At 46.0% G+C, this 26,647-nt stretch overlaps 1 protein-coding gene across 3 annotated transcripts; it reads left to right on the forward strand.

The window, feature by feature from the left end:
- Positions 1–400: 400 nt before the first annotated feature.
- ADORA2A (adenosine A2a receptor) lies at positions 401–26,338 on the forward strand. 3 transcript variants are annotated; one of them, XM_037410885.1, is made up of 5 exons: positions 404–502; positions 5,663–5,829; positions 15,437–15,540; positions 16,299–17,191; positions 24,708–26,338. In XM_037410885.1, exons 4-5 carry the CDS (start codon positions 16,842–16,844, stop codon positions 25,666–25,668), a joined length of 1,311 nt encoding a protein of 436 aa, XP_037266782.1. In that variant the 5' UTR covers positions 404–502; positions 5,663–5,829; positions 15,437–15,540; positions 16,299–16,841; the 3' UTR covers positions 25,669–26,338. The 3 variants fall into 3 exon arrangements, with proteins under 3 accessions (XP_037266711.1, XP_037266782.1, XP_037266868.1); XM_037410971.1 differs by lacking the exon at positions 15,437–15,540; XM_037410814.1 differs by lacking the exons at positions 5,663–5,829; positions 15,437–15,540 and having other exon boundaries at positions 401–502.
- The last annotated feature ends 309 nt before the right edge of the window (positions 26,339–26,647 follow it).

The raw sequence follows: 26,647 nt of genomic DNA on the forward strand, positions 1-26,647 counted from the left end.
CTCCTCTCTCTCCTCTCCTTCCCTCTGCTCTGCTGCTGTCATTGTATGCAGATCAAGCACAGTGAAAGCCCGTTCCTGTCCCTTGCAGGTCCCTCAAGACACGGCCCGCGCTTCTCGCAGTCAGTGGCCATCTCCTTCGGCCGGTGCGCGCAGTCCCCGCTGGCGCCGAGCCCCCCGCGCCCCGCTTACCGCCGGCCGCCAGGTAACGCTGCCGGGCGCCCGGCTGCGGGCACCGCCGCTCGCTCGGCCTCGGCGGGGCTGCGGCCGAGGGACCCGCCGGGACCCACCGGGGCCGCTCCCGCCCCGCTCCGCCCTGCAGGGGGCGCCGCTGCCGCCGGCTCCGCGCCGCCGGGCTGCCCGTGTCCTGCTGCGGAGGGCGCCGCGGGGCGGGAGCGGCAGCGGCAGCGGGAGCGGGGCAGCGCCGGGCCGGCCGCCACCCCACACGCCTGCCGGGCGCGGCCGGAGCCGTGCGGAGCGGAGCGGAGCGGCGCCCCGAGGGCAGGTGGGTGATGCCGATGTCGCTGCGGCTGGGCTCCACGGTGAGGGGCGGCGGGTGCTCGCTGTGGCAGCGGTCGGGGCGGGCTGCGACTCTCGCCGCGCCGCTCTCTGCCGGTCGGGCGGTGCGGGCGGCCCCGCTGGTGCGTCCCGAGCGCGACGGGCAGCGGTCCCCGGAGCCGCTGCGGGCAGCGACTTCCCTCGCCGTGTTCGCCACGGCCCCGGTCCCTCTCCTGCCTCTCCCGCGAGTTTTGAAAGTGGCCGCCCGCCGCCCTCCCGGCGCTGCCTGGCCCCCCGCCCCAAGACGGGGGCAATTTTTCTTTACCACCGCTTTCCCCCGTCCCGGCTTGGATGGTTTTTCCACCGCGGAGCCGGCACTCGTCTGCACCGTGCTGATTCCCAACTGTCAGTCCCTCGACACACCCCCACACTCCAAGATGTTTGCTCCACGGATCTTCCCTCAAACATCAAGCGCTGGACTTTGCCCCCCTGCACCCAGTCCTCCTCCTAGCTCTTCAGATGATATTTGTGCTTGTGCTTAATCATAAAATAGCGATTCCACAGGAGCACCCTGCATCCTGTAAACTTCTCTGTAGCATTTAACAAAGGAGCCTTTCCGCACACTTTGTAATCATGGTAAGGGAGAACGGGCAGGGACTGAATAGATGGCATTAAACCTGTGCGCGCTTTTACCTCATTCCTTGCCCCCTGAAAGCCCTGACCCTGACTCATCTTAGCCAAGCAACTGAAACAGTTTTTCAGCAGTGTCCTTTCTGCTGTGCCTGGGAGCTCGCTAAGCCTTGGTATCCAGCGAGTGCCTTAGTGGAACTACCAGGTACGGAGGGCCTAGCATCCCTGTGCTGGGGGGAGAGGGCAGATGAAGGGAACAGGCTGCCAGGTGCCAGTTGTCTCCAGAGCTGTGGGGAGGATGTGTGTGAAGGCTTTGTACCCTGGCACACAGGGCTCAGGGGCCCTGCTGGGGTAACCTGCCCTCTTGGAGGTGCAGGCAGTCCAACCTGGAAGAGTGCATTAGGCAGCAGGTGTGTTCTCGCTGCTGTGGCATGTGCTGGTGTGTGATGCCCTCACTGGGGATGCTCCTGGGAGGAGATTTTCCTGCACGGTGGTTTGTGTGGTCTGAGAGTCTCCCAAAAGCACTATAGTTGCTTTAATGCCCTTTTATGTCCTGGTGCAGTGTGAGCACGGGGTGAGTTTCGAGTGCAGAGGTGTTGCAAGCTTTGCTATAGCTTGAAAGTAGTAAAGATGGTTGAGCACCCTTTTCAAAACTGCCTTGGGTAGAGGCCCCGATGGAGGAGACAGAAAGGGTTAACTTAAAGAGAACAACATGACTCACTTAGTAAATAGCAGTTAATGGAATTGCTGTAAGTATTTAAAATTATTTTCCTAAGCAGATGGTCAACTATTAGATAACTTGATCTTTGGATGTATTTGTTTTCAGGTTTCTTATCAGGCTCGTAAGTCGCAGACCTATGTAACTCAAGAACTGTAGTAATTGCTAAATTCACCCTGCATGAGAGAAACTTAACAGAGAGAAAGAAAGCATGGCCAGCTCCTGCTGTTAGAGAGACACCCCCCAGAGCATGTTGCCCACGTGAAGTACAAAAAAATTAGATAAAGTGATCAACAGGGATGTGAGAAATATTTCAATTGAATTAGATCTGTGGAAGAAATACCATATTTCAAATCCCAATAAAAAAGTCAATATAAATGTAATCACTTATCACAAAAATACTATGAAAATGAAATCCTGTCTAATGTGGCAAATGGATTCAATTCTGAATTAAACAGGAAAGCTATGAGCCTCTGAATTTGTAGAGAAAACATGTGGGTACAAACTGCAAACATGTATGTGTGTATATAAAATAGAAATGACCTATTCCAGGGTGTAGGGGGAGAAAAACAAAAAAAAAAAAAAAAGAGGCAACCAGGTCTCCTTTTTAATGCTGATCATGTGTAAGTTTGTAATTTACACATGTACATAACCTGTCTTGCTTTCCATATGTATCTTTATACATAAAAAATAGAATCAGCATCATCCCGTGCCAGGTCAGGGGATGATAGCCCAGCAATGATGTTTTTAGGCTCTGTCCTTCTGTCAGTGGGTGCAAAAGGCACTAAAGATCCGAGCTGAAAAAGCCTCCCGTCAGGTCTCCCATGTTTGCATTTCTATTTTTGCCGATATTTTAATAGGATGTTTCCATAAGGGCTGCTGGCACTATTGCATTGTGATGTAATCAACTTTTGAAAGCTATTTATCTTTTTTGTTTAATCTTCAATAATGGATTTTATGTAGAGCCATGTGGTTAAGTCCTCTTAAGAACTACTGGGAGAAGCTCAGTCCAGCAGGAGATTTGGAGAGACTGTTTTGAATCTTCACTCTTCCTTTCGGTTGTGTTTCTCTGAAGGGTCTGTGCTGGCTGGCCAAGTACATCCCCTTTGGTCTTGAGGCTGGTAGCTTTTCCATCTGGTGTGGAGGGAAAACCTCCCACTTTACCACTTCCTTTCTGCCTGGGTGACTGATGGCTATATGATTTCTCGTCTATACAGGATGCTTAAGGCTTCACAGATTTTCCACCAAAACACTTATTTTCACTATGCTTCAGCTCTTCACTTTGGTTCGACATTTCCACCCACGTGAGATGGGACAAAGCGTAATGTGGCTAAGTACTCTCTAAGTGTTCTGTGCAGCAGTGAGTGAGTTGTTTTCCATCCAAGGGCTTGTATCAGCATCTCTCTTGGTGTCCTGCAAAGTTTGTCCTTGTCTTCAGCTTGAACAGATTTTGAGCTCTTCTTATTAGTTCTTTCCATCTGAATTGGATGAATAACTCCAGGTCACTCTTGTGTGCTTTCCATCTGAAAATGGAGATGGGCATTAAAGCTTTCTTTTTTGTTGGGCTCTAAACTAAAAACAAAGAGATCTTGAGCTGTGCATCAAGGAATCAGAGAGAATTCTCACAAGTCAATGGAGAGTTACTCCCCTCAACGGGGTCTGGTATTTAGGACCAGAAGGTTTGGTCGCTTCATGGATCAACTTAGTTTTGCAGTGCAGCTGAACAGCCTTGGTGAAGCAACTTGAACACAACAGCACCAGTTCCTTTCCTCCCTGCTCATTTTAAAAAGACAAAGTTGCCTACTTAATGAGGTGCTTGTGTAGCTGAATATTGAGGGTTGGTCTGTTAGGGGTAAAAAACGGACAGGGCAAGAGGATCTGGGCAGATACACAGAAGGTGGTTTAACCTCAGAAGGCTTGAGGTTCCTCTATAGAATTGAAAGATGCTTCCTCCCTCCCAAAGGTTGCATCTGTGTCAGGAATAATTATTGGTTGTATTGCACTTTTTTTTTCCTGAAGTAAATCTCTGTAGATCAGAATGGACAGATGGCACATACAACACTCAGTTATGGAAAACATCCTCAGGAGGTTTTCAAGGTCGTCTGATCCATGCCTCTGCTCAAAGGCTGGATCAGCTATGCTTTTGTCATTCCTGACAGCTGTTTCTCCATCCTGCTCCTAAAGACCTGCAGCAGAGACTCCTTACTTTCCTGGCATGCAGGAAACACCCTGGTATCCAGCTTAAAACCTCCTTTGCTGTAACTCAGTCCTCATCCTGGCCACAGTGGGCAACCTGCAGAGGAGCAGCAAAGAGTATTTAGAAGTGCTTCAGCAAATGCAGGTATTTGGTAAATGTGGGTGAATAAAGGCGTGATCTCTGTCCCTCCTCAGCCTGTGTTCTGTAAGGAGCAAATCATATGAAACTTGGCTACCTTGTGCCTGCTATGACCAGAGATCCCTGATGGGGGGTGAGGTAGGTGGGCTGCACTACAGCTCTGTACAGTGATGCAGTTGCAAAGTTAGGATCAAGTTGTTTGGATAAACACAGCAATGAGGTTATGAAAAGAGCTGAAGAGCCACTAAGTGCTTAGGAGAGTTCAGAGAAAAGCCAAATGCAACAAGATGGCTTCGGTAAAACGTACATGTTCAGGGCGATTGCCGCTTTTAGGCAAAAGCGTTAACAGTCTTGCGGCATGTGTTTGAGTGCAAGCTTTGTCCCTTCCTGTTCAGGACGCCTGGGGCTTGATATGGGTGCTATAAAAAGACATCTAGTGCTATGTGAGACATCCTGGTGGGGCTGGCAGAGAATAGGATAGGACCTGAGGGAGGTGCGTGCCTTTCTGAAGTGACAGCAGAAGCTCAGGTGATAGCTTAGAGCACTTCAGACTCACTATCACTTACATTTAAGCAACTAGCTCAAACCTTATCAGTTTAGTTTATAATTTGTTCTGGAGAAAGGGTGCTTTTCGTCATTGGGCCTGTTGGTTGACTATTAAACCCAAAAATTACCAGGTAGCATAAAATACATTGTATCTTGTGTACAGTATATGCAAATGCCACTGTAGAATATAACGCAAGAGCAGGAGTACTGGAGCCTCCATGCCCACAAAGCAGCGGTAAATCTAGTGCCAGGAAGACCACACTTGAAATTTTACGTATGTTTTGGGGCTCCTGCTGATGTTTTTTTTATTTTTATTTTTTTTAAAGTTATACATCTCAAGCCCAAATGAAATAAGTACTTTGTTACAACTACAAATGCAGCAGTGAAAGGCAGGGCTTGGAAAGAAATGACAGCTACAAGACAAATTGCATTTATCTGAAATGATAAGTCAGGGGTTGCATGCAGGAGGTTTATCACTATCTGACAGGTAACAAGATAAAGTCCAGGTGTTACACAGGGATGTGGAAAGACCTGAAACAGGAATAAAGAATACTTTACATAGCATTTTTAGGGAACATTTGCAAACAATGCATCTCTGACAATGGAGAAGTTAGCGAGGAGTGAAACTTCTTGCTGCCATGGTTTGAGCCAGGGACAGGGGGAGGAAAAGGCATGCCGAGGATGAGGGAATCTTCCTGTCCTTCTCTGATACGAGGAGAGGAAAGGGGGGTTTTCCTGAAGCTTTGGAGACGTGACAAATGACATGCTGGGCGCCTGTCTGTATGTTGATTAGCATTTGTGATTGCACTCAAATCCAGGGTGGAAGGCACTCAGGCATTCTCAGGAGGCCCCTAGTACTTGCAGATTGGGGCTGTTTTATCTGCTGGCTAGCTGAGATACAGTGTTCTCTGTCTTCCTGTCCCTTGTGTTTATCCCAGGTGACACTCACAGCGACAGTTGTGGCTCCTTGTTCAGCAGCTCTTCAAGGAGGGCAGGAGAGGGATTGTTCACTGGTGGAGCCATGCAAAGCTCAGCTGAACCTGAGCCAGCGTCAGCTGGGGGTCATGTCTGCGTATCTCCTGGGCAGAGTCCCTCACACGTTTGAGTGAGTAATGGTGCTGAACAGAGGGAAGTGCAATTTGGGCTCATTCCGCTCTTCTAAAGCGTCCCTTTGGGAGCAGTGAAGCTTGCGCTATTTTCCCTGTTAGAAGTTTCTTTCTTCATTAAGTATTCAGACCTCAGATTCTCTCCCATTTTTCTTCTGGTTTTGCTGCTTTGGAGCTACTTTGTTTTGTTTTTAGACTATCGTGTTCCTCTCTCACTTCTTGTTGTGTCGTTGTCGTCTCCCCCCCCTTCCCCCCCCCTTATATTTTTTTCGTATTATTAGGAGAGCATACGTGTTTCTGCTGTCTTTGCCTGTTCTGTAATGTTGGCCTGTTACCTGTATCCCCCTTCTTGTCCTGGGGAAATCCTCTACAAACTGACCTACCATTTCGGTTGTTGAGGTTTCCCCAGAATAGGATTGTCAGGTTCTGGTATGAATCAGTTGTTGAGGTTAAGAAGTAAAGGGAAGTAGGATGTTAAATATCATATTCTGTGGTGATAACAACTTTGGTTTCAGTATGAGATCCATATACTTGAGCACAGACTGGGATTTTCCATAGGAAACATTCCCCAGGATAAAAGACAGCTAGGAGATATATGGCTCTTTAATATGATCTTCAGAAGAGAGACACGTGATTGAAATTTATTTGAATAATTACAGTTTCCATATACGTCTGATCCACAGATCAGTGCCCAGGTTCAATGGGATGATGGAAAATAACATCAGACAGACTTGGGCTGGCACCAGCACCATTACAGTTCCTGAAGCATGTGCAAGGAAGCACGTTGACTTTTTAAATGTTTCTTAAATGTTCTGCAGCCTGGATTTTTGGCAAAAAATGACCTGTGCTAATGGCTACTTGGTCAGGGATTCCTTAAAATATCCTGATTCCAAAAAGTGCTTCCCTCCCAGAAATCAGGCCTCTTTAGCTGAACCTGTTAAGACTGAGGCACCCAACTTTGTCAAACACCTACAAAACATTAATCTTTTGTTTTATGTCACCCTGTGACATATTGCCAAATGCTGATGCAAGCTCTGCTTCACCAGTATGATTCATTTAGGGTTATAACATGGGTAGACATAGAGGATTCTGGAGGATTCGATGTAGTTATGTGATTCTTTTTCTGTGGTACAGCTGTGTGGTGTCAGCTCTTGCAGGATATAGGAAGACAAGAAACCATATTCATGGGCTGAAGACTGGAAAGAGGATTCATTGACAGGTTTTGTAGTCTTTCCTACCCCATTCCTAAAGTGAAGTCTTCCTTTTCCACTGTGTAGCCACAGTACAGCCTAGCTGTATGATTACTGCAGGCAAGAGATGAACACAGTCCACTTGGGAGAAACAACCCTAAAGTCTTGGGGATGTCTGTTTTGGGCACCTTCCTGGGATCCATCTGTGTTTGACTAACATCTTTTGTGTTTGGAGTCAAATGCCACGGTCCCTAAGGAATTCACACTGTGAATCTTCTTTGGTTTATCCTTGTTCAGGAAGGTGTGAGGATCATGGTTGTCATGCGTTTGAGAAGTGATTGCAGGTGTTGTTTACAGTTGCAGCTTTTTGTGATCTCTTATTGTGCAAAACCTGTAAAATATGTTTTCATAAGGGAAAAAGGCCACTTCCCAAGTGCGGTAGAAGCATCTCTATTGATGTGGAGTACTTGCTGCTGCTCTCTTTGCCTCTCTTTGCCTTTCTGCTTCCTCTGGACAAGCACACTCACTCATAAACAGCTGGCAAGTCCAGTAATATGTTTTCTAAAGTGATTTGTGAATGGCTACTGGTTCTCCAGTGCAATGGTTTGATGTAGAAGGGGAGAAACCAATGACTGATGACATTTTCACCAGCAGTTGGGTGCTCTCTACCCCAGAACATCAGTGTCTCTGGCCTGAGCAGTCAGAGGAGGAAGCGGGCAGAGTTAGCAGGCAGTTACTTGAAAGCGGATGTGCTTTTACCACAGCACTAGGACTTAAGAAATGAAGAAAGGACTTTTTTAGAGTCCTCAGAGCACTGGCTAAATGCTGAGACTTTGGGATCAGTAAGCAGTGACATTGGAGACTTCTTAATAAATTGGATTATAATTAGGGACTTGGAAAAAAAAATAAGTCACTAAGTACCTCTAGAGAGGCTTGTATTGGCATGGATGACTGTGATAGTGAAAATGCAAGTCACTTTGCAGGAGTGACAGAAGTATGGTGCAAGTCCTAGCAAGGAGAAGAGGGAGGGACAAAGTAAGGGTATGTGGCCTTGAGACATCAGCAGAGCATCAGCACCTCCTTATCCACAGAGGGTGGCAGAGTCCTGAAAATTCTTAAATAACTTTGAGACTGAGACAGAAATGCTAACAGGATGATGAGCTGTGACACAGGGCAAATAAGCATTAGCAAGTCAGGATGAGTACCTTAAAAAATGGAAGAGGGAAAGCTGGAAACAAACTAAGGAGGAAGAAAAATTTTTCTTGTAGCTTTTGCCTGCTTTTGGGATGAAATCACATCACCAGCTTTGTCACGCTGTCCAAATGCGTTTTCGCTGGTAGCTGATTGGCAATCTGAGGTGAAACCGGTTGAATGAAACATACTGGTGCACAGCCTGGGGGTGCAAGGGGCCAGGGCATGCCACAGGGCATGGGAGGAAATAGGGTTTCTTGCATTGGCCGAAAATCAGCCAGTATTGCAAGGCACAGCGAGCACGTGGTCAGTCTCTGTAGTTGAACCAGCCAGCAGCAAACAGCCGGTAGAGAGCAAACGGCAGGCAGTGAGGTGCGCTGTGCAGGGGCAGAGGGAGGGGCGGCTCTGGGGGTGGTCAGATGGGCTCTGTGGATTCCATGTCAGCAGGGCAGGCTCTGTGGAGTTTGGGCCGAGTGCTGCTGCTGTGTCACTGCTTACACTGATAAGAGAAGGGAGCAAGTTGAGGAGGAAGGATATGATGAGCTATGTTAGCAACCCAATGGCGGCCTCACTGCTTTTCATACTGTGGGTGGGTATGAGTCAAACCATTTGGGTGGTAATGGGAGCTTCATGGTGAGTCCTCAGTAATAACCCTTGCTAGAGGGGTCAGCATATGAGCCATGGATGAGCTAATGCAGTGAGCCAGCTTTGCTTTGGCTCAGAGCAGGTAGAATTTGCTCATCTCTGTTCAAGTTGTACAGTGCCTTCATCAGGATAGGGAAGGGCAGCTGGGGAATCATTTTAAGTTACATGGAGAGAGATGGGAAGATTTATATTCCTTCTACTGTAGAAGACAGCATGTTGGTGTAGGCCTGGTACAACAGCATTCCCTGCACTGAGGTAGGGTGAGTTTTTTGTTTTACTGGCAGAGCTTATGCAAGCACTGCTTGCAACCTGCAGAAGGACAGTGCTTGGAGGAGAGAGAGCAGGCAACACAAGACCTGGTGGAAAGCAAACCTGTAGTCAGAGAAGGCAAATAGGCTTTGGGAACAACTGGATAAAAATGCAGGAAAACACACAGATATACCCAATTCTCAACTGCCTCTCTGGAAACTTCATCTAGAAATGAGAGGTGAAGTTACATCTGGAGAGAAGTCTACGCCATTATTTTAAAAATATACCAGAATGGATGCATTAACAATATGATAAATATTTTCAGAGCACATTCCTCCCTTGCCTGTATTCCTCAGTGGGTCACCTCTTCTTGATATCCTGTTTCCTCATTTCTCTTATTTTGTTCTTGAAGGAAATGCTCCTTATGTATGAACACAGCTGGCTTTAGTAGGACTGTGGGGAGGCAAAGTTTGCTTTTGAGTTCTTCCCTCACACAGGAAAGGAAAACTGGCTCCTCAGAGACATTGTGGACGATATTGGCAGTAGTAACTTGTTTCTGGCCATGGTACATGGTTTTAATTATGCTTTCTTACATGTCTGTCTTATGAAAGCTTGGCCAAATGCTCCATTTTTTATTTTTGGAAATGCCACTGTAGGTCAACATCATCAATCCTGGATACAAATGGTTTGCTCAAAAATCCAGCATGTTTCTGTGCCTTTTGGCAATATATCATGATGCTTGCTGCCCAGTGAGACTTTTCTCTAGTAAGCACAGGGGAACCTTTTCCCTTTTGTTTGTTTGTTTGATCTCGCTTATTTAACTGCTGGTCATTCAGCCTTACTTAGTTTTGCCCTCCCTGGCTTTTTGTGACCATTAGAATGGGAATAATTACTGTGAGGGTTTTTTTTTCTTGCTTTTAAACATTTATAACATCCACTTAGGAAAAAAAATGGTCAAATGCATTCTGTTTTAGTCTTCTCTTTCGCTACTGCAATAAAAATTAATCCAATTCTAGCACTTGGGGGGGCAGGAGGCAAAGCTGCAATATTGGTTTTGCATTAGCCATTCCTGTTAGCCAGCCCATCTGTGTTATGACCTTTGCTTGTTGTCCAGTGGGGATTTTGGGCATTTTTGTCTTGTGATTTTTATATGGGGTATACACAGGAGAAGAGACACAGGACAGGCTTGAAAGGGGTGATTTTATTATGCTTTTTGTTTCTATCACTGCTGCAGTGATATGGGTGTCTCTAGTAGTCCTCTAGTTGATAAAGACTTCACACCCCAATTCACCGTGCTTGTTCTTGCTGTGACTATAGCCTCCTTTTTTGGCCTGGACTGCAGCAGAGACAGAAATGTCAAACAGAAATGTTGTCCCCCTTCCCCATTTCTGAACTGACAGACGAAGATCAGGGGCAGTATAGATCTCTGAAGAGCCATTTCTTTTGCCTTTCACAAGTATGTGGAGTGAAGATTTTAAGTCTTGGAGGGCTGCTGCTTTCCTGTACAAGGAGGTGATACCAAGTTTAGCAAAGCTGAAGCCCTCATTTTATTCATAATTTCTGGAGAATATGCAAAGCCAATCCAGAAGCCTTGTTACCCCACTGTAGGGTTTACACTGGCGGAAGACTTCACTCCCCAAATAGAGACAAACTCTGTGCTTCGAAAGATCCTTGGCCACGCATTTTTTGCAGTCAGAGTGTCAGTGACTCAGTTGATGTTTTGAATAAAGTCTGAAGGGTCAAACTGCCATGTGGAGCCCCTTGATAAAACAAGGATTTCCAGGCATCACCACGTTCTTCACTTGTATGGGTGTCCACACAGGCAGGTGTGCAGGACATGGGGCATCTGTAACTTCAGGGAAGGTTGAGGAAAACTGCAAGTGCTCCAGGTACCTGAAAACCTAGAGCATGGTTTGCTGATCATTTTGCCTGCTTTGTTTCACTTGTATCCTTTGTTAACAAAGAGCAATCTAGAGGGAAATAGTCTATTATTAATATTTAATTTCCTCCTATTACTGTAAGCAGATGACCTAAAAGATCATTTAGCCAGCAGCCAATAATAAAGCAAATAGGGGGAACCAGAAAAAGTATGTCTTGTTTAGATGGGTAATGCGTCCTTCCTCCTCTCTTCCCTGCTCCACCCAGCCACATCTCTTCATCCTTTGATAGGAAGCAGGAGTGAGGATGCTCTCTGGCACCATCAAGCGCACTGGCTTCATGTGAACAGTCAGAGGCAGGGGAAGCTGCTCTATGTGAAGTGTTCATAAAATACTGAACTTTCGAAAGGAAACTATTGAGCAACTCAGAAAAATGCTACTGCTGCCTTCCCTCTCATTCTCCCTGAAAGGAGAGCTGTTCTCATTGTTTTACAGCCTGAGTTGTTTTGCAAATTTGTGTACTGCCTCTGAGCAGATCGGTTCATTTATTGTGACTTGATCCTCTACAGTAATGGGGAGAGCCAAAATTTCTTAAAGTCTTTGATTTGAAAGATAGGGAAATTCTCTTTGAGCTGAAGGGATTTCAAAGAGAGGATAAAAACTGACAAGCATCTCCCCCTCCAGGCTTTGGAAAGCAGGAAACAAATGTTTTAGCAGCACCAATTTTTGCTCTTACAGCCATGTGTGAATTCAAGGGTTTTCCCTCAGGGAGTTAGGTAATCTGTATGTGGCTGGTACCTGAGAAGGGTCATGTTGTCAAAAGGAGATGCTAGATTGTGATCTTTGGAATGAGCCTTGATGAAGACTCCCCTGGCCTCGTGAGCTGCCTGCTGCTCTGCTTAGCCCATCCTAAAGCAGACAAGTAGAAACCAATCTCTGGAGCCCGGGGAGGCGGCAGCCTGTCACTTTTGTGCCCACAGACTGTCTTGGGTGCCCTGAGGGCTGCTGATCCCCTAGAGATTTTGCTGGTATCTGTGAGTAGCTGTCAAACTGAAGTGTCACAGACATTGTCATATGTGTCAGTCTGGCATGCAGAGCAGAGGGCTTCTTCCCTGTACCAGTGTGGCAGAGTGTGGGCATCCAAAACTGGGATGCCTGAGCTGAGCCTGAAGGGGCCAAGCGCAGGAAATGAGCTTGTTTGAGGTGGGGGATGTGAACCAAGCAGTGGCCAAGGGCTTGCCTTCATGCTTTGGGTGCTCAGGAGAGAGAAGGGGCAGCACCTTAGTCCAAAGCCAACTGGAGATGCCAAACAAAAGCTTGCTTGGGCTCCAGTGCTGAATAGCTTCATGGGAACGTGCTGTTCAGATGCTTTATTGAATTTTCAAGGAGCAGTTTTTCATTGGGGCTGAAATATGAGAGAGAACAGAGTGTTCCAAGTCACTAAAAATGAACAGAGCAACAGCTTTACAGGTTCGTGAGTGGCAAAAAAAGGTTTATTTAATAATGGGGCAAAGACCGGAACATAGCCCAGGGTATCAAGAAGGAATTAATCCAATTAACAAAATAAAACACGGGCTTAAGAAGAAATACTAATTGTAGCTGCCCAGCAGGTTGTGTGATACAGGTTATTTTTCTTAAGCTTCAAGAAGCTTGCAGTATTGATCCCTCAAGGGCCTGAGATGTTAAATATACCACTTCCCCGGTGAGTAAAACTGATTGTTAATTAATTTTGACTTGTCAGACTTGGTTGCGGAGCCTTTGGATCTTGCATGTAGTAGATGATTCTAAAATAAATTTTGTATTGCCTCTGGATGTATGTCTTCTTCTCCAGGTGGTCTGTATTTCATTTTGTCCCTGTGCAGTAAATTTCTAACCTTATGAGCAGAAAGACTGAGCCTGTTCTTTTTTAAAAGCAAGTTCCAAATACTTCTACAATTAATGATGTGTTGTCACGTTGGGTGAAAGCTATAGTGGGCTGACACTGTGAGAGATGAAGATGATGAGATGAGCGAGTTCAGGTTGAACATGTGAACCTCCCAGGTTGTGGCATCTTCTGTAAGTAGCAGGTGAGGCCTCTGATGTGCCAGGGTTGTGTGGCTAATAATTGCATTTTCTAATGTCAGTGGCAACTGCAGAAGCACTGGTGCTGAAGAAGACACAAAATGCTGGTTTGTTGGGGCTGGGACACCTGCTCAGCTCCAGTCATCTCTCTTCTGAGATATGCTGGCTCTGCAGAACTCTCTAAGGGTTTTCCAGCCCATCTGAGAGCAGAGGGTTGGAAGGACATGTTGTCCTGTCCTGGCATAACATCTCACAGATTGCTTCATAATAAATGGCTAGGGCTTGGGTTGAAGAATCAGGCCACTGTTTGTGAGGCGGGGGATAGTAAACAAGGAACTAAACAAATTCAGAGATAAAAAATTCAAATTTAACATCAGACCATGAAACAGTTGAAGTAGAAACTTAAAAGCTCTGTTGTGTCAGAAAACAGTAAGTGATGGGGGGCATTAAACTTCCTATTCCAGCACTGTGCTTTTTCAGGATACGTGCAGAGCTGTAGGCAATTCCAGTTTTGTCTTTGTGCTGAATGATTAGTATATGGGGGAAAGACTATCCGAGTAATTTCACTTCAATCCTCTTCACTGAGGTGTATGTGGTATGAATATGAGGGGCAAGAACAACGTAGCAGGACTTTAAGTAGATCTCAGCGTCAGGTTTAATGTGACCAGTTCTCAGGCTGACTCCTTTCAAAAACCAGTTACTTCAGTTCTTTTGACTTCATCTCAGAGTAACTTGTCAGGGTGTTTATGGTGGTTTTATTTTACATAGCAGTTGTTTTGGCCCAAGGATGTCACAGTAGTTTGTTAGTTTTTTCTTAATTTGTTGTGCCACTGGAGTTTGGTCAGGAGCTTGACCTGCATGGAAACATGTGAGAATGTTCAGAAACAGAGGGGTGTATGCTTCCTGCTCCATGGCCAGAGTATTACCCCCTCACTGTCTTACTGCCATGATGCCAAGGGACATGGGAGCTTGCACCCACTTCAGAGCCTTCAGGCACAGCCATGTGTCATACCCCTGACAGGCACACACACTGTCTGTCTCTTAACAGGCCTGTTTTGCCCACTGTTTCCCTTGTTTGGTTGGGTTTTTTCTTCCTACCAACTTTTGCCTGTCCTGTTTTTCCCCTTTCTTGCTCACACACATGCACAAAGCACTGTTTATTTTTCATCTTGTCCTTTCTGTTTTCTCTCCCTCCAGATTTTCTTTATTTCTATCTTATATTAATTCTAATCCCCTCCCTGGAAGCCAGGCTGGGAGGGGTTAGCTTCCAGCATCACTGCCTTGAAACGAACCTATTGGGATTTGTAATGGACAGTCAGATGCTAGCAGAGCGATGTAGGAGCGTATTACTGACATCCCTGAAATTCAAGAAAGTGGAAGCAATCTTCAGGTCAGCAGAAAAGCAGAGTTTGTACTAAAGGAAGATAGGCAATACAGAGACTTCTTGGGGTTTTTTTGTTCTTTAGAAAAGATTAAATGGATGATTTTTATCTTCCTTTTAACAGCTAGATCACAAACTAGTATCTTCTGTTGATTTCTTCCACACAAACCAAACCAAACACATAGACAAGATTGCTGAAGGTAGAGAAAAAGCTAGGTCTTTGAACCACGTCCAAACCACCAAGAATCATTCACTTTCCTTTCAAATGCAGCATTAGCAATAGAGCTCTAAATCAATGAAAGGTCTAAAATTAGATTATATTCCTGAGATCAGATGTGAATCACAAGTTAATCATATTTTCTTTTATTATCACTGTCTTTACCCTTTTATTTTATCCTGAGAAATTAGGTTTCTGACTTGAAAACTGAGTAAACTGTGAAGGCATGAAACTCTGCTGGGTTGGACCATACTAAATGACCTGTGGAGGGAGCCCCAAAAATCTTTTGGTTTGGAGGTTCATGTTGCATCCAAAACTGAGCTGAAGTGATTTATCAGTTAGTGCAGTGTGTCCCTCTCTTCCCCAGCCCTCTGATGTTTCAAGTAGCTGTCTTCTTAAAGTAATGAGAAAATATTGCTGCAAAATCTTGCTAAAAAAGATTAAAAACCCCCTCTGGAAGTGACAGGGTAGGACAGCAAACAGTTTATCTCTTGACTGTGGCACAAAGCTCAGGGAAATGTATTCTTCATTGCTATGATTTTAGCTGAAACTGGTGAAGTGCTCCCATGTCTGAAAGCAGAGGTACAAGATGACCTGCAAGATCAGTGTGCGAGTGAAGCTTGCAGGCATGTAGGTGGTATGTATCTTGTTCATATGAAACAGCAGCTGTAGGGACTATGATTCCTTGCAAGCAGCACCAGCTTCAGTCCTAGATTTGTGTGGATGATACTGCAGGAACACGAATGTATACTTGAGAGATGATGTTGGTATTTGTGCCTATGTGTGTGTTTCTAGGGGAAGTGTATGTTGCTGGATGTGATTCTGGCTGGTTGTAGTCGAAGAATGATGCTGACCTGAATCTGTAGATGCAACAAGCACTATGGGCAAGACAATGGCAGGTATAATGGATAAATTGTTTGCTTATAGGATAAAGATTTATGTGAACAAAAATTATGGTGTTGCAGGAGGGGAACCTGCAGAGACCCTTGCAGAGTATATGTACTCGGAGAAAAAATCCTTGAAGATGTCACTGTCTGACATACCTCAAACTATTCTCCCTGCTGGTGATCGTGTTCCAGTATCTGTGCACTTGAGGGAAAGACTAGGTATGGCCACAGAGTGGTGACCACACGCCAGCAACGTAACCCCCATATGAATGAAGGTTCGTGTCATCGCGGAGCAGCGTATTTGTGCAGCACACTTTTGTGGCAAAGTACACAAGGGTGGGCAGCACCTGATGGCTCAAGTCTTGTGTTTGTGATCGGAGGGAGACAGGTGTATGTAAGGAGGCTCCTCCACCTTTCCTCCCTGCAGCCACAGCACTTGCCAAGGCATAATTAGTGGGACTCTCATGTTTCAGGGCAGACTATCGAGCAGCTGCTGAAGTGCCAGCTCGGTTAGTAGCATGGAAAACAAAATGTCCCTTGTTTCTCATCACCACTGTGAATTACTGCCTTCCTGAACCTTGGGGTTGGCTCTGCAGCTTTCAGGATAGACAAAATGTGAGATTTTTGCCAATGATGTATTCTTCTAGGTCTGTTTAATATCCATTATCAATTTAATGTGCCACTTTAATGAGATTTTGCTTTTCCCATCTCCTCCACAGAGCTGATTACTTAGCGTATATGGTCGGTGTTTGGTTTGTGTTTTTTTTTAGAGGAAACTACAAGTGAAGAAGTTGAATGTTTGCTTCAGCTAAAGAGACGATTTCCCAAGTCCTAGTGGGAAAAGGTGAAGAAGAGAACCAGAAGATGTTGCTAGTAGGTATGTACATGACAGGAAGCCATGACTAGCACCGTGATTGTCACAGGAAAGAAAAAGTCACAGCCGACGTGATGCTACCATAAAATACAGTTTCTGTGTCATGTTGCCTGCTGGACTTTGTGGCCTGGGGAGCAGTGTATGTCTATGTGAGGTAATCTCCTGTCCATTCATCTGCTGGAGTTTGAATTCTGCATCTGGTTAATCCGCTTTGCTGGAGTTGGCAAGCCCTGTTTGTTTTTTTCTTGGCACCCGCTACTGTAAAGATCGTGAACAGCTATGGGGAGAAAAGGTGGTGTGTAAGCAACCTTCACTGGCTGGCAACAGAGTCCTCTTCAGCCCCCAGGCAGCTTTGAGGTGTCTTGGCTCTTCAGTGCTCTGCAGATATGAACGCTGAGCTTTTCTGGCACGTTCTCACATCAGCCTGGTCGTTCTCACCATGCTAGTACATGGGAAAGAAGACTTCCTCTCAGATGTAGCTTACATCATCCTGGAACTGGTCATTGCAGTGCTGGCCATCCTGGGGAACATCCTGGTCTGCTGGGCAGTCTATCTGAATAGTAACTTGCAGAACGTCACCAACTATTTTGTGGTGTCCCTGGCTGCTGCTGACATTGCCGTGGGTGTGCTGGCAATCCCCTTTGCCATCACCATCAGCACTGGCTTCTGTGCCTTCTTCTATGGCTGCCTTTTCATTGCCTGCTTCGTCCTGGTCTTGACTCAGAGTTCAATCTTCAGCCTCCTCGCTATTGCCATTGACAGAATCATTGCAATCCGCATACCCCTCAGGTAAGCATGGATTGGGCTGGGTGGGTGGAGCGGGGCTAGGGTGGGGAGGGATGAACATCATTAAAAACAGCGTATCTGGAGATGAATTGAGGGAGGAAAAGTTAAATGAGGATCAGCACTTTTCCTGTTGTAATTTGAAAAAAAAAATTCTAGGTCTTGAAGGCTGCCTTGGCTGCTGGATTTTCTGGTCGCTTCTTTTACCAGTTCCTTCTCTGTCCTCACATGGTGTATGCCCATGGCATTGCAGCAGGGCTGCCTAGGAGCTGCCATTCCATATGTAGACAGGATTATGCGGTCATCTCAATAACCTGTGCTCTGAGCTGCAGCCAACAGCACCAGAAGCATCGCTGTGGGAAACTGGAGCTAAAGCAACACGTGGTGGAGGGCAGAAAGGGGTGGAGGTCAATTTGTCTCCTTCCCTGCAGGGAGAATGGGGGACTCTGCCTGCAGTGGTAGCAGCAAAGTTGTGGAGAGTGTGGATGGGGGTTTTCTCTTGGGGGCCCATTAAATGTGGAGGGAGGAGAAGCAGCAGGCTATGAAGAAATGGGCCTTAAGGAAGATTTGGACTAGCTTGGGCACTGCCTCTGGAAGCAAGGCAGGTATTAGGGCAAGGCAGAGGCTTGTCTCAGCCCAGACCTGCAGATGGTTATTCTGTGGTCTCTGGAGTTTAAAGGAAGAAAAGGTCATTTCAGTATCGGAGCTTGAAAGCTGAACATGACGAGCTACTACTTTATGTGCAGCTAGGGAGGCTGATGTGGGACAAGGGGAAGTTTTGCATCATGCGCAGTGGCTGCTACTCAGTTCAGTTTTCCAGAAGCATGTTGTTGTGATGGGACATATCTGACCATGGGTTCAAAGCAGAATTTTGTTTTGTGGACTGGCTTTGAATGCTTCCAAGTCATTCAGTAAGCTCGAAAGGTGTAGAGGAAGCCCTGGGAGAGGCCAGTGCTGGCGAAGTGTAGGAGTCTCCTTCCTTCCTGTCTTGTCCTTAGGAGGATGCAGCACACTGTCAGAAATGCTTGCTTCCTATCGTGAACAGCAAACATGACTGCAACAATGGAACTAGTTTCTGATTGTTGTGCTCTCAAGTTTGAGTTTTTGGACATCCTCACTCCTGTTGAGCTTAAATCACTTGTGTTGATCTGTGCAATATAGGTTTGTCTCATGTGAATACTTTGGCCATCCAGCACTTAGTTCAATTAACACAAACCTCCCATTCAAAAATAGAAAGCATTCTTTTCCCTAGAGCTGCAGAAATTACCTTTCCATGTGGACCAGTCCAGCACAGTCTTTCCTGAAGTTTTGCCTCAGCAAGCTTGTACTGCTATAACATTATTGTTAATTGTTGGTTCCCAAACCTACAGCCATACCTGTTAACAGCAATCTACTTTTGATGTAGTTGTAAGGAGTAGCTATTTGATTCCATTATGGAGAAAACTCTATTAATATTAGTTACCTATAAATTGGACTGTTTCCACTTTTCTACAGTTCTACATGTAGATGTTTTCCGTTTATAAACCAAAATAATGATAAATGGTACAAAGAAACATATGTAGAGTAGACCTCGTGAGCTTGCCTCCGAAGTTATTTTGGGATTGCTAGTGTCTTTAATTCATCTCTCATGAGCTAACTCTGAAGACTTTTGCTGACGGTTTAAGCACACTTATTGCTAGAAGATGACTTGCCAGGAAAAGGATTTTAAAAATTGGGATTTCTGCCCATATTTGGGGTTATCACTGCAACTATATTGTCTTGAAATTTTAATTTCCTGGAATAGCCAAGGTAAAGAGTCTTTTAGCAAAATCAGACTTCATCAGTGCTGGGCATGGTACTGGTTCACTATTTTGTTTTTGAAAAAACAGAGCACGCCCTTGTCCACCCTAGAAACAGCGGAGTTGATTGGATGCAGATACCCACAGGTAGATCCATGTGTTCCTCCCCCTCCGTGTCCTCTGCTGGTTTGTCCTTTTACAGTAGAAGTGAAGAACCTGTCAATTGTGTTTCCCCTTAAGAATTTATGGATGAATAAGCATTAGATTTATAGCCTCAGACATGCTGAGAAAGTGAAAGCTGATTAGCTGAAGAAGGAAATGTGATACGATTTCGACTGCACACATCTCTTTTTTTTTTTTTTTCTTTTTCTAATATCTGGTTGTCTGAAAAATGTGTCAAACCATTGGAGGAAAGTTCTGCCACTGAAGGTGCAATGTTTTCACCCCATCCTTTAATGCCTGGGAAAGCCTCTTCTCTCCTCCTCAGAGGACAAGAAAGGTAACACCAGGCATTCCTAATATTCATTAGATAAAAAAAATAACAGATCAGACTTCCTTCTCTCTAGCAAAACCAAAAAGGGCCAAATCTATTTTTTCTTTTTCTTTTTTACTGTTTCATGTCTGATTAGTCCTAAGGAAGGTAACTTCATGTCTCAGTGGATATATATGTGGAGGTGTACTCCCACACAAATAAACTGTCAGTGTTAAGGAGGCAGAAGAGTGGGATTTCTGATACAGCTTGGTTTTAGACACCTCAGTGCATAATTAGAGTTACCTTTGGAATGGTTTTTCTGTGGATAAAAGATCCTCCCCAGAAAAATTGCAGTAAGGAAAGATACCTATAGGTAAAATTTAAAAACGCATTGAACTGATTTGTGAACCTCTTATCGGTTCTACCTTTCAAACGATTAAACCATTGTGTAGAATTTGATAGACTTACCAGAAGTTCTCAAACACTTCACTGAATTCTGCCAGGATTTATACGAATGTAACACTCTACAAGTGGCAAAAAAGCACTCCCTAGGAAGTGAGTATGAGTCATTGTTCCTTTTAGGATAAAATGCGAACTCTCTGACATGACAGGTACCTGAAAACCTGTACTCACTGATATAAACCCCCAGGGTGTTCTAAACAAAACTGGCCATGAGTGTGAGCTCCAGCATGAAGTCATGGGCCAAGAACAATTGCCGCTTTCCAGGCTTTTTGGTGCCAGCAAATGCTGCATGGGCACAGAGCCCAGCCACGTGCTCTTGTGCAGGCATTTGTGGTAAAGATACTCCCACGGTGGAAGGACAGGTAGCTCTGATGCACTGGAAAGGGAGGAGAAATTTTTCTTTCTGCAGCCAAATGGAAAAGTTTTCTAGGGTTACCGCCTGCTCTGTGTGCTGGGTTCAGGTATTCACCTGCAGCATAAATATTTATGCAGGTAATACAGTGCCAAATACAGTAAGTAGCTACTGAAGTGCAGACATTTTCCTCTAAAGTTCCTTTGGAGACGACTGCCTAAGCTACTGGGATGCTTCTCTGGGAAAGCATTACTAAGGTGCAGCTCCCTGACATTTGGAACATTGATGGAACAGATGAAATCGCAGCTCTGAGGTGGTACTGGGATGCTTTTCTGCCAGAGGCTAGGGGAGCTGGACATGAAGGACTGGCTTCTTGAAGTCTGGGGTAGGAAGAATAGGAGAGGTGAGCACAAACCCTGAAAGTATAGGGCATTGAAGTGACCTTTGTGCTGAGAATAGTGTCTTTCAGCAGTTGCTTTAATCCTCCAAGGTTGCCTTCTCAAATGCTTATATATGAGCATCTGAATCAGTGAATCAGGGATTTTATGTTTTATTGTCACTCTGAGCCGTATCTGGACTTATTTATTTCCCTGCTCACCATAAACCTTTTAACTTTACAACAGACATTGCCTACATGCGCTCATGTTAGTGACAGATTATGGACAGATTCAGCCTAATATGAAAAAAGCGTAATTCACCTCCTTTGAACAAGCATGGGCATGGCTTTGAAAGCAATGCCAGTTCTCAATGACTTTGTGGGCCACAGTGGAACTTGCTGTTACCAAGGTTTTAGCCTGGAAGCTGATCATGCCACAAGCAAAAGAACAGTGCCTGCACACCATTACCACTTCTGTGAGAGCCTTGTGCCCACCTGTGAGATCCCACCCTACCCTGTCTCCACAGCGCAGACAAGCACTAGTGTCAGTTAGCACCTGGTGATAGGGGAGAAGGTTTCTTGACTGAGAGTTTTTGGAAAGCGTTGTTTAGGCGGTGCATGCGAATCTGGTCTGGGTTTGGTTTCTTGCTCTGCCACAAGATTTCCTGGATGATCGGGGATTGTCAGTGTCTCTCATTTCCAGGTACATGTAATAAGGGCAGAATATCTTCCTTTTTTCTTGCTCCCTATGACTGCAGCTGCCTGAGGCGTGGGCTGTTGAGCAGATGTGTTCTGTGAACAGTGTTTTGTAGTGATTTGTTAAAAATCATTGAGCGCTGCTGGAATTCAGTTCAAAGCCCAGTGCCCTCAGAACTGAGCACAGGCTTTCTGGTGTGGTGCAGTAAAGGTGGCTGAAATGTGCTCCGTGCATGGCAGAGCCATCTCACCAATTGCGCGGTGCTGTCAGCCAGAGGTGGGTTTGGAAGGCTGGCTGGATGCTTTTGACAATGAGTTAGGCCAGTTACATATCACGCAACATACGGAAAGATTTTAACTTCTACCTGAGGACCCTGTGGTTCTTACACCAGCTCTGTCCTCCACCCAGCTACATAGTTTATGAATCAGACTGGTGAGGTGCTGCACTTTGTGAGGGAATCACTATCTCGATGACATAGAGTTTAGGCCAAGCACCCAGAAGTGCCGCATCCTCAGCCAGGTTACTCAAGGGAGCATAGCTGACTTGTACATTCACCAAGGGCAGTTGCTATCCTGGAGTCAGTTTGCCAGCCTGATGGTTGGGAGAGCAGCAGCGCAAGTGAAATTATTTTGGGGAAAACATCCACATTTTCATGTGTTTGGAAAAGTGAGTTTTGTTTTCTAGAGGAATCAGGTGACACTATCCCCACACCCAGCTCCACTGTGTGCCCATGCTCTGCGCTAATGTTCTTTGTGTCTGGAATTTCACGAGTAGAAGTCATCATTTATGTAGTAATTCCAGTATTTCCAGGAAGCACAAGAACTGCTTGTGCACAGACAATCCAGTGCTGTCTGGACACATCAGACATGCTACAAAGTCACCTGCCAGCTATGCAGAACATGGGCTGCAGGTGTGACCAGCTCCTTTCAGCAGGCTGTGTCTCCTACATAGGTGCCAGCAGCTCACAGTATATGTGATGCATCCTGGAAGGCCTGAACTTACGATGTACAGCACTGGGGACACAGAAAGTAGCTTTGGGCTGGCTGCTGTGAGCCTAGAAAGATGCCTAGACAGGTGCACAAACTCCCCAATGCTGGCCTGGTGACATCTCTAAGCGGACAAAAGGAATGAGTCCAGGAAAGTCCATCTGAACAATAACGCTACCTCAGCCAAGTCAGCCAGAGGTGTCTCCTATGGATCCTAGAAATGAAGCTCTCCCAGGAGAATTACAACTTCTCAGTGGGTACCTGGCCAACATGGTGCCGCACACTATGTCACGAGATGCTATGAACTTTCTCTCTTAACCCCTTGAGATACTGAGCAAGGAATTACAGAAATGCACTGCTGATGGGTGGATAATTGCCACTGCCAGCACAACACTGCAGCTGGAAAGTAGGCAGCTGCTTGGGTTAAGTGCTGTTCCTAAGCCTCGTAAAGTTTGTTGCATGGGAATCCCCAGAGGGTAAGAGGGAGGGAGAAGTGGGGGGGGTGTTTGCCTGGAGCAGTAATTAATATATTTTTAGTGGAAGGGAAGGGAAGGGACATCTCTAGTCGTGGGATAACAGCTGCACAATTTCAAAATTCCTCTGACAAGATGTAGCCAATTCCAAGGCTGCAGAGTTTTGAGGGTTTTTTGTTTTGTTTTTTTTTTTTTTCCCATGCTTTAAGTGCCTTCAGCCAGTCTCTTGCTCCCTAAGTGTAGTTTCCAAAGCAAGATGCTGTTTTGCTGCGTTGATAAGGTCTGAATGTGAGCAGCTCCCTGCTACCATCCATGCTGTGCCCTTAGCATCCCCTAAACATTGGGCAGGATCCACTACTTGCTGGAGAAACCTTTTTATCTCTCAGAATCAGCTGAATCCCTCCCTCATTTCTGGAAGGAGGATTTCAGTGACTGGGAATTGTGTGGTTGGCTGCCTTACCCACTCCCTCTTTTCTGATTTTGAAATGCAGCTGAAGAATGGAGACTCAAGCCTGCCAGGTTTTGTGTGGAGCCAGTTTTTTTTTCCAAGGCCCATCAGCAGGGATTTAAAGCACATGCAGGATCTCCATTCTGTACTGTGCCCAGGAAAAGCCGCCTGTCTCCCCCCCTGTCTTGAACTTGCATTGGGATAGGAGCATGAACCTGTGGGAATAACTATTTCATTGAGAGATGGAAAGATTTCTATGGCTTGTTGGATTCTTTTTTTGAATGTTTGTTTGCTGAGAGAATTCTGGGGACAGAGGGAGAAGGAGCATTGGGTAAACACTGGGAGCCCAGTGCTACCGTTGTCCGATCACAGACACATGGGGTCAAGTACAGTGTGGGACCCACACTGGACAATGTGGGAATCTGGCCATCTACTTCCCATGCTGAGCATTACCAAGGGAAGGAAATTGCATTGAAATGTTAAACTGTTGCCCTGATTTACATTTTCAGAGAGAAGAGCTGGTGGAGTCAGCTCAGGACTCGCAGTAACCTGTGAGGCCTTGGGAACTGGCCAGTATTTCAAACAAACCAAGGTCTCTGGCTGCATTGTCAGATTCTTACCATGTTGCTTATTGCGTCTTTCAACAGATCTTGGAGAATTTCCTGTTAAGAGCACTGGCTTCAGCCAGACATATCAATACCTCCACCGCTGAAGTCCCCTTCGGTGTGTGAATGCAGCCCACAGCACACCTGTAGCTGGAACACTGTCCTCAGCTTAGCTCCTCCTGTTTGAAAAGGATATGGGGTCAGCTTACTTGGGCTGGTGAGGAAAACTGCTGACTTGTCTCAGTTATTTAAGGAAGGTTGGTGGTGCTGGCCTTCCTGAAAGTGCCATTGTGGAGCAGAGTGAGATGCTGTGCAAGGTGATGCCAGCCTGGCTTCTGTGATTGAGTCAGCAGAATTTCCCTGGAGCACACCTGAACGCGGACACAAGGTCGATGGCACTGCGCCTCCGAGTTCTTTTGTGCTATTTGGCTCACAGATCCACTACAAGACACAGCAATCCTGTGCTATAAGGCTGCTCCTTTGCCAGAAAGGAGGAGTACCTCAGCCTTCAGCCAGAGAGCCACAGTGGTCTTCACCAAGGGTCAGAGCAGTGCTGTTCATTATCCAGGCTGCAAGATCTACATGCATGACCCAGTGGGCTGGTGGAGTGAAGGAACACAGATGAAAACTGTATTAATTTCCCTGCTTTTCTGTCACCTCCTCACCGCCTAAAGGAAAGGGGAGGGAAATAGGTGGCATACAATGTCATTGTGGAGTCCATGCTGTGCTGTGTGGGTTCTGCATGGCAGTTCAAAGGCCCATCTGAAGAAGCAGGTGTCTTTCTTGCTGTCTTTTGGGACATTGGGAAGTTGTGTGGGTATCAGAGGCTTGTTGAACAATACTGATATGATTCCTGTTTCCTCTGCTTTATAGGTACAATGGCTTGGTGACTGGCTCTCGAGCTAAAGGTATCATTGCCATCTGCTGGGTATTATCTTTCATCATCGGCTTGACACCAATGCTAGGGTGGCACAATCGTTCCCAGATTGAAGAGCTGGGTTCCAATAAGACCTCTCCCATCAACTGCAGCAACAGTATGGTGGCATGTCTCTTTGAGGCTGTGGTCACCATGGAGTACATGGTCTACTACAACTTCTTTGCCTGTGTGCTCCTGCCCCTCCTCCTCATGTTTGGTATCTACTTGAAAATCTTCATGGCAGCCCGGCGGCAGCTCAAGCAGATGGAGAACAAGATGGTACATGGGGAACGTTCTCGCTCCACTTTGCAGAAGGAAGTCCATGCAGCTAAGTCTTTAGCTATCATTGTCGGGTTGTTTGCAGTCTGCTGGCTTCCGCTGCATATTATTAACTGCTTTACCCTTTTTTGCCCAAATTGTGCCCATGCTCCCCTCTGGCTAATGTATCTGGCTATTATCCTGTCTCATGCCAACTCGGTTGTAAATCCTCTAATTTATGCCTACCGAATCAGGGAGTTCCGATACACCTTCCGCAAAATCATCAGCCAGCATATCTTGGGCCGGAAGGAGCCGTTCAAGGCAGGAACAGCCAGCTCTAGGACTTCCACTCACGGCGGGGATGCAGAGAATGCCAGCATACGAATCAGCGAGTATGCCTTAGAGGTGTACACCAATGGAGAAATCCACAGGGATCCTGAAAAACAGGACTTAAACAAATGCAAAGTTGGCTTGGAATGGCACCAGAATGGAAATGCTCTGGATGTGGAGACAAATGGGCATCTCCCACATTCCTGCAAAAATGGGATTCTCTCAGATGCATGCATGAACAGGGAGCCTCACAGTGAAGAGCTAATTGATGCCCAGGTGTCTTACTCAGATCTGGAAAGAGCAGCCTTCGCAGCAGCTGATGTTTCCTGATGAGACTTTCAAAGTCTTCCTGGTAGAATTATTTTTTTTTCCATTGGTGACCTCTGCCATGGCAGAAAGGGAGGTTGGGGGGTTGGGGGAGAGGTGTGTATTCAGATCGCTGTGGAGAAAGGGGTCCCCATCCAGGACAGTTGGGATGATCCTAAATACTAGACTGGAGAAAAGTCAAGAGACCACTGAAGTGGACTAAGGAAGGAGGGACATGTTACCCGTCAATGACCTGACATCAAGAGCAGTGCCAAGGTCAAAGATGGTTTTCCAAGTTCAGCACTGGGAGACTCTGCTGGTGCAGGGCATATCATGACATTATGCTGTACTGTGTATCTGTGGTTGTATGTCGGTTTTGCTGTCTTTACCAACAGAAATAAAAGCATGGCTGGAAATACCCACTGAATTGGAAAGGGCATTTTAGTACTTTGGCCCTGCAACAAACAGAAGGGGGATAGCAACATCTATTGGTCAGGAGGGATGCCAGCAACCGCTTGGAGAGGGAAGGAATTCACCTGATGGGAACTTCGGATACCTTCAACCATGGCGTTTCGTCTTTCAGTTCATGTTTTTGAAGCTTATACTGCAACAGGTTGCTCGAATGTGGTTGTGTTTTTTTCTTGTCTTGATAAGATTACTTTGTGTTAAGTTATAAAAGATGGGCAAGAACTCATATCCATTCCCTGAGTGCTCAATGTTCCAGATGCACAAGGCAAATATAACCTCATAGCAGCTCCCCACTTTGTCTAACAAATAATGAAAACGGAGTCCGTAATATGGATTTCCCTCAGCAAAAGGGCTGTTAGCAGGACTTGGTGGTGCAGATAGTGGATAAGCAGGCCAGGTTGTGGTCTGTGTCTGTCACCAGGGTGCTCGTGCCCCAAGGTGTTGTGAAGAGCTGTCGGGTGTGTGAGCTGTCTGTAGGCTGGTGGGCACTGTGTGCTTTTTCTCCCTCTCTCTGTGCTTGTAATTCCTGAGCTCC

The sequence above is a fragment of the Falco rusticolus genome, chromosome 1, assembly GCF_015220075.1.
Source record: "Falco rusticolus isolate bFalRus1 chromosome 1, bFalRus1.pri, whole genome shotgun sequence".
Lineage (NCBI taxonomy): Eukaryota > Metazoa > Chordata > Aves > Falconiformes > Falconidae > Falco > Falco rusticolus.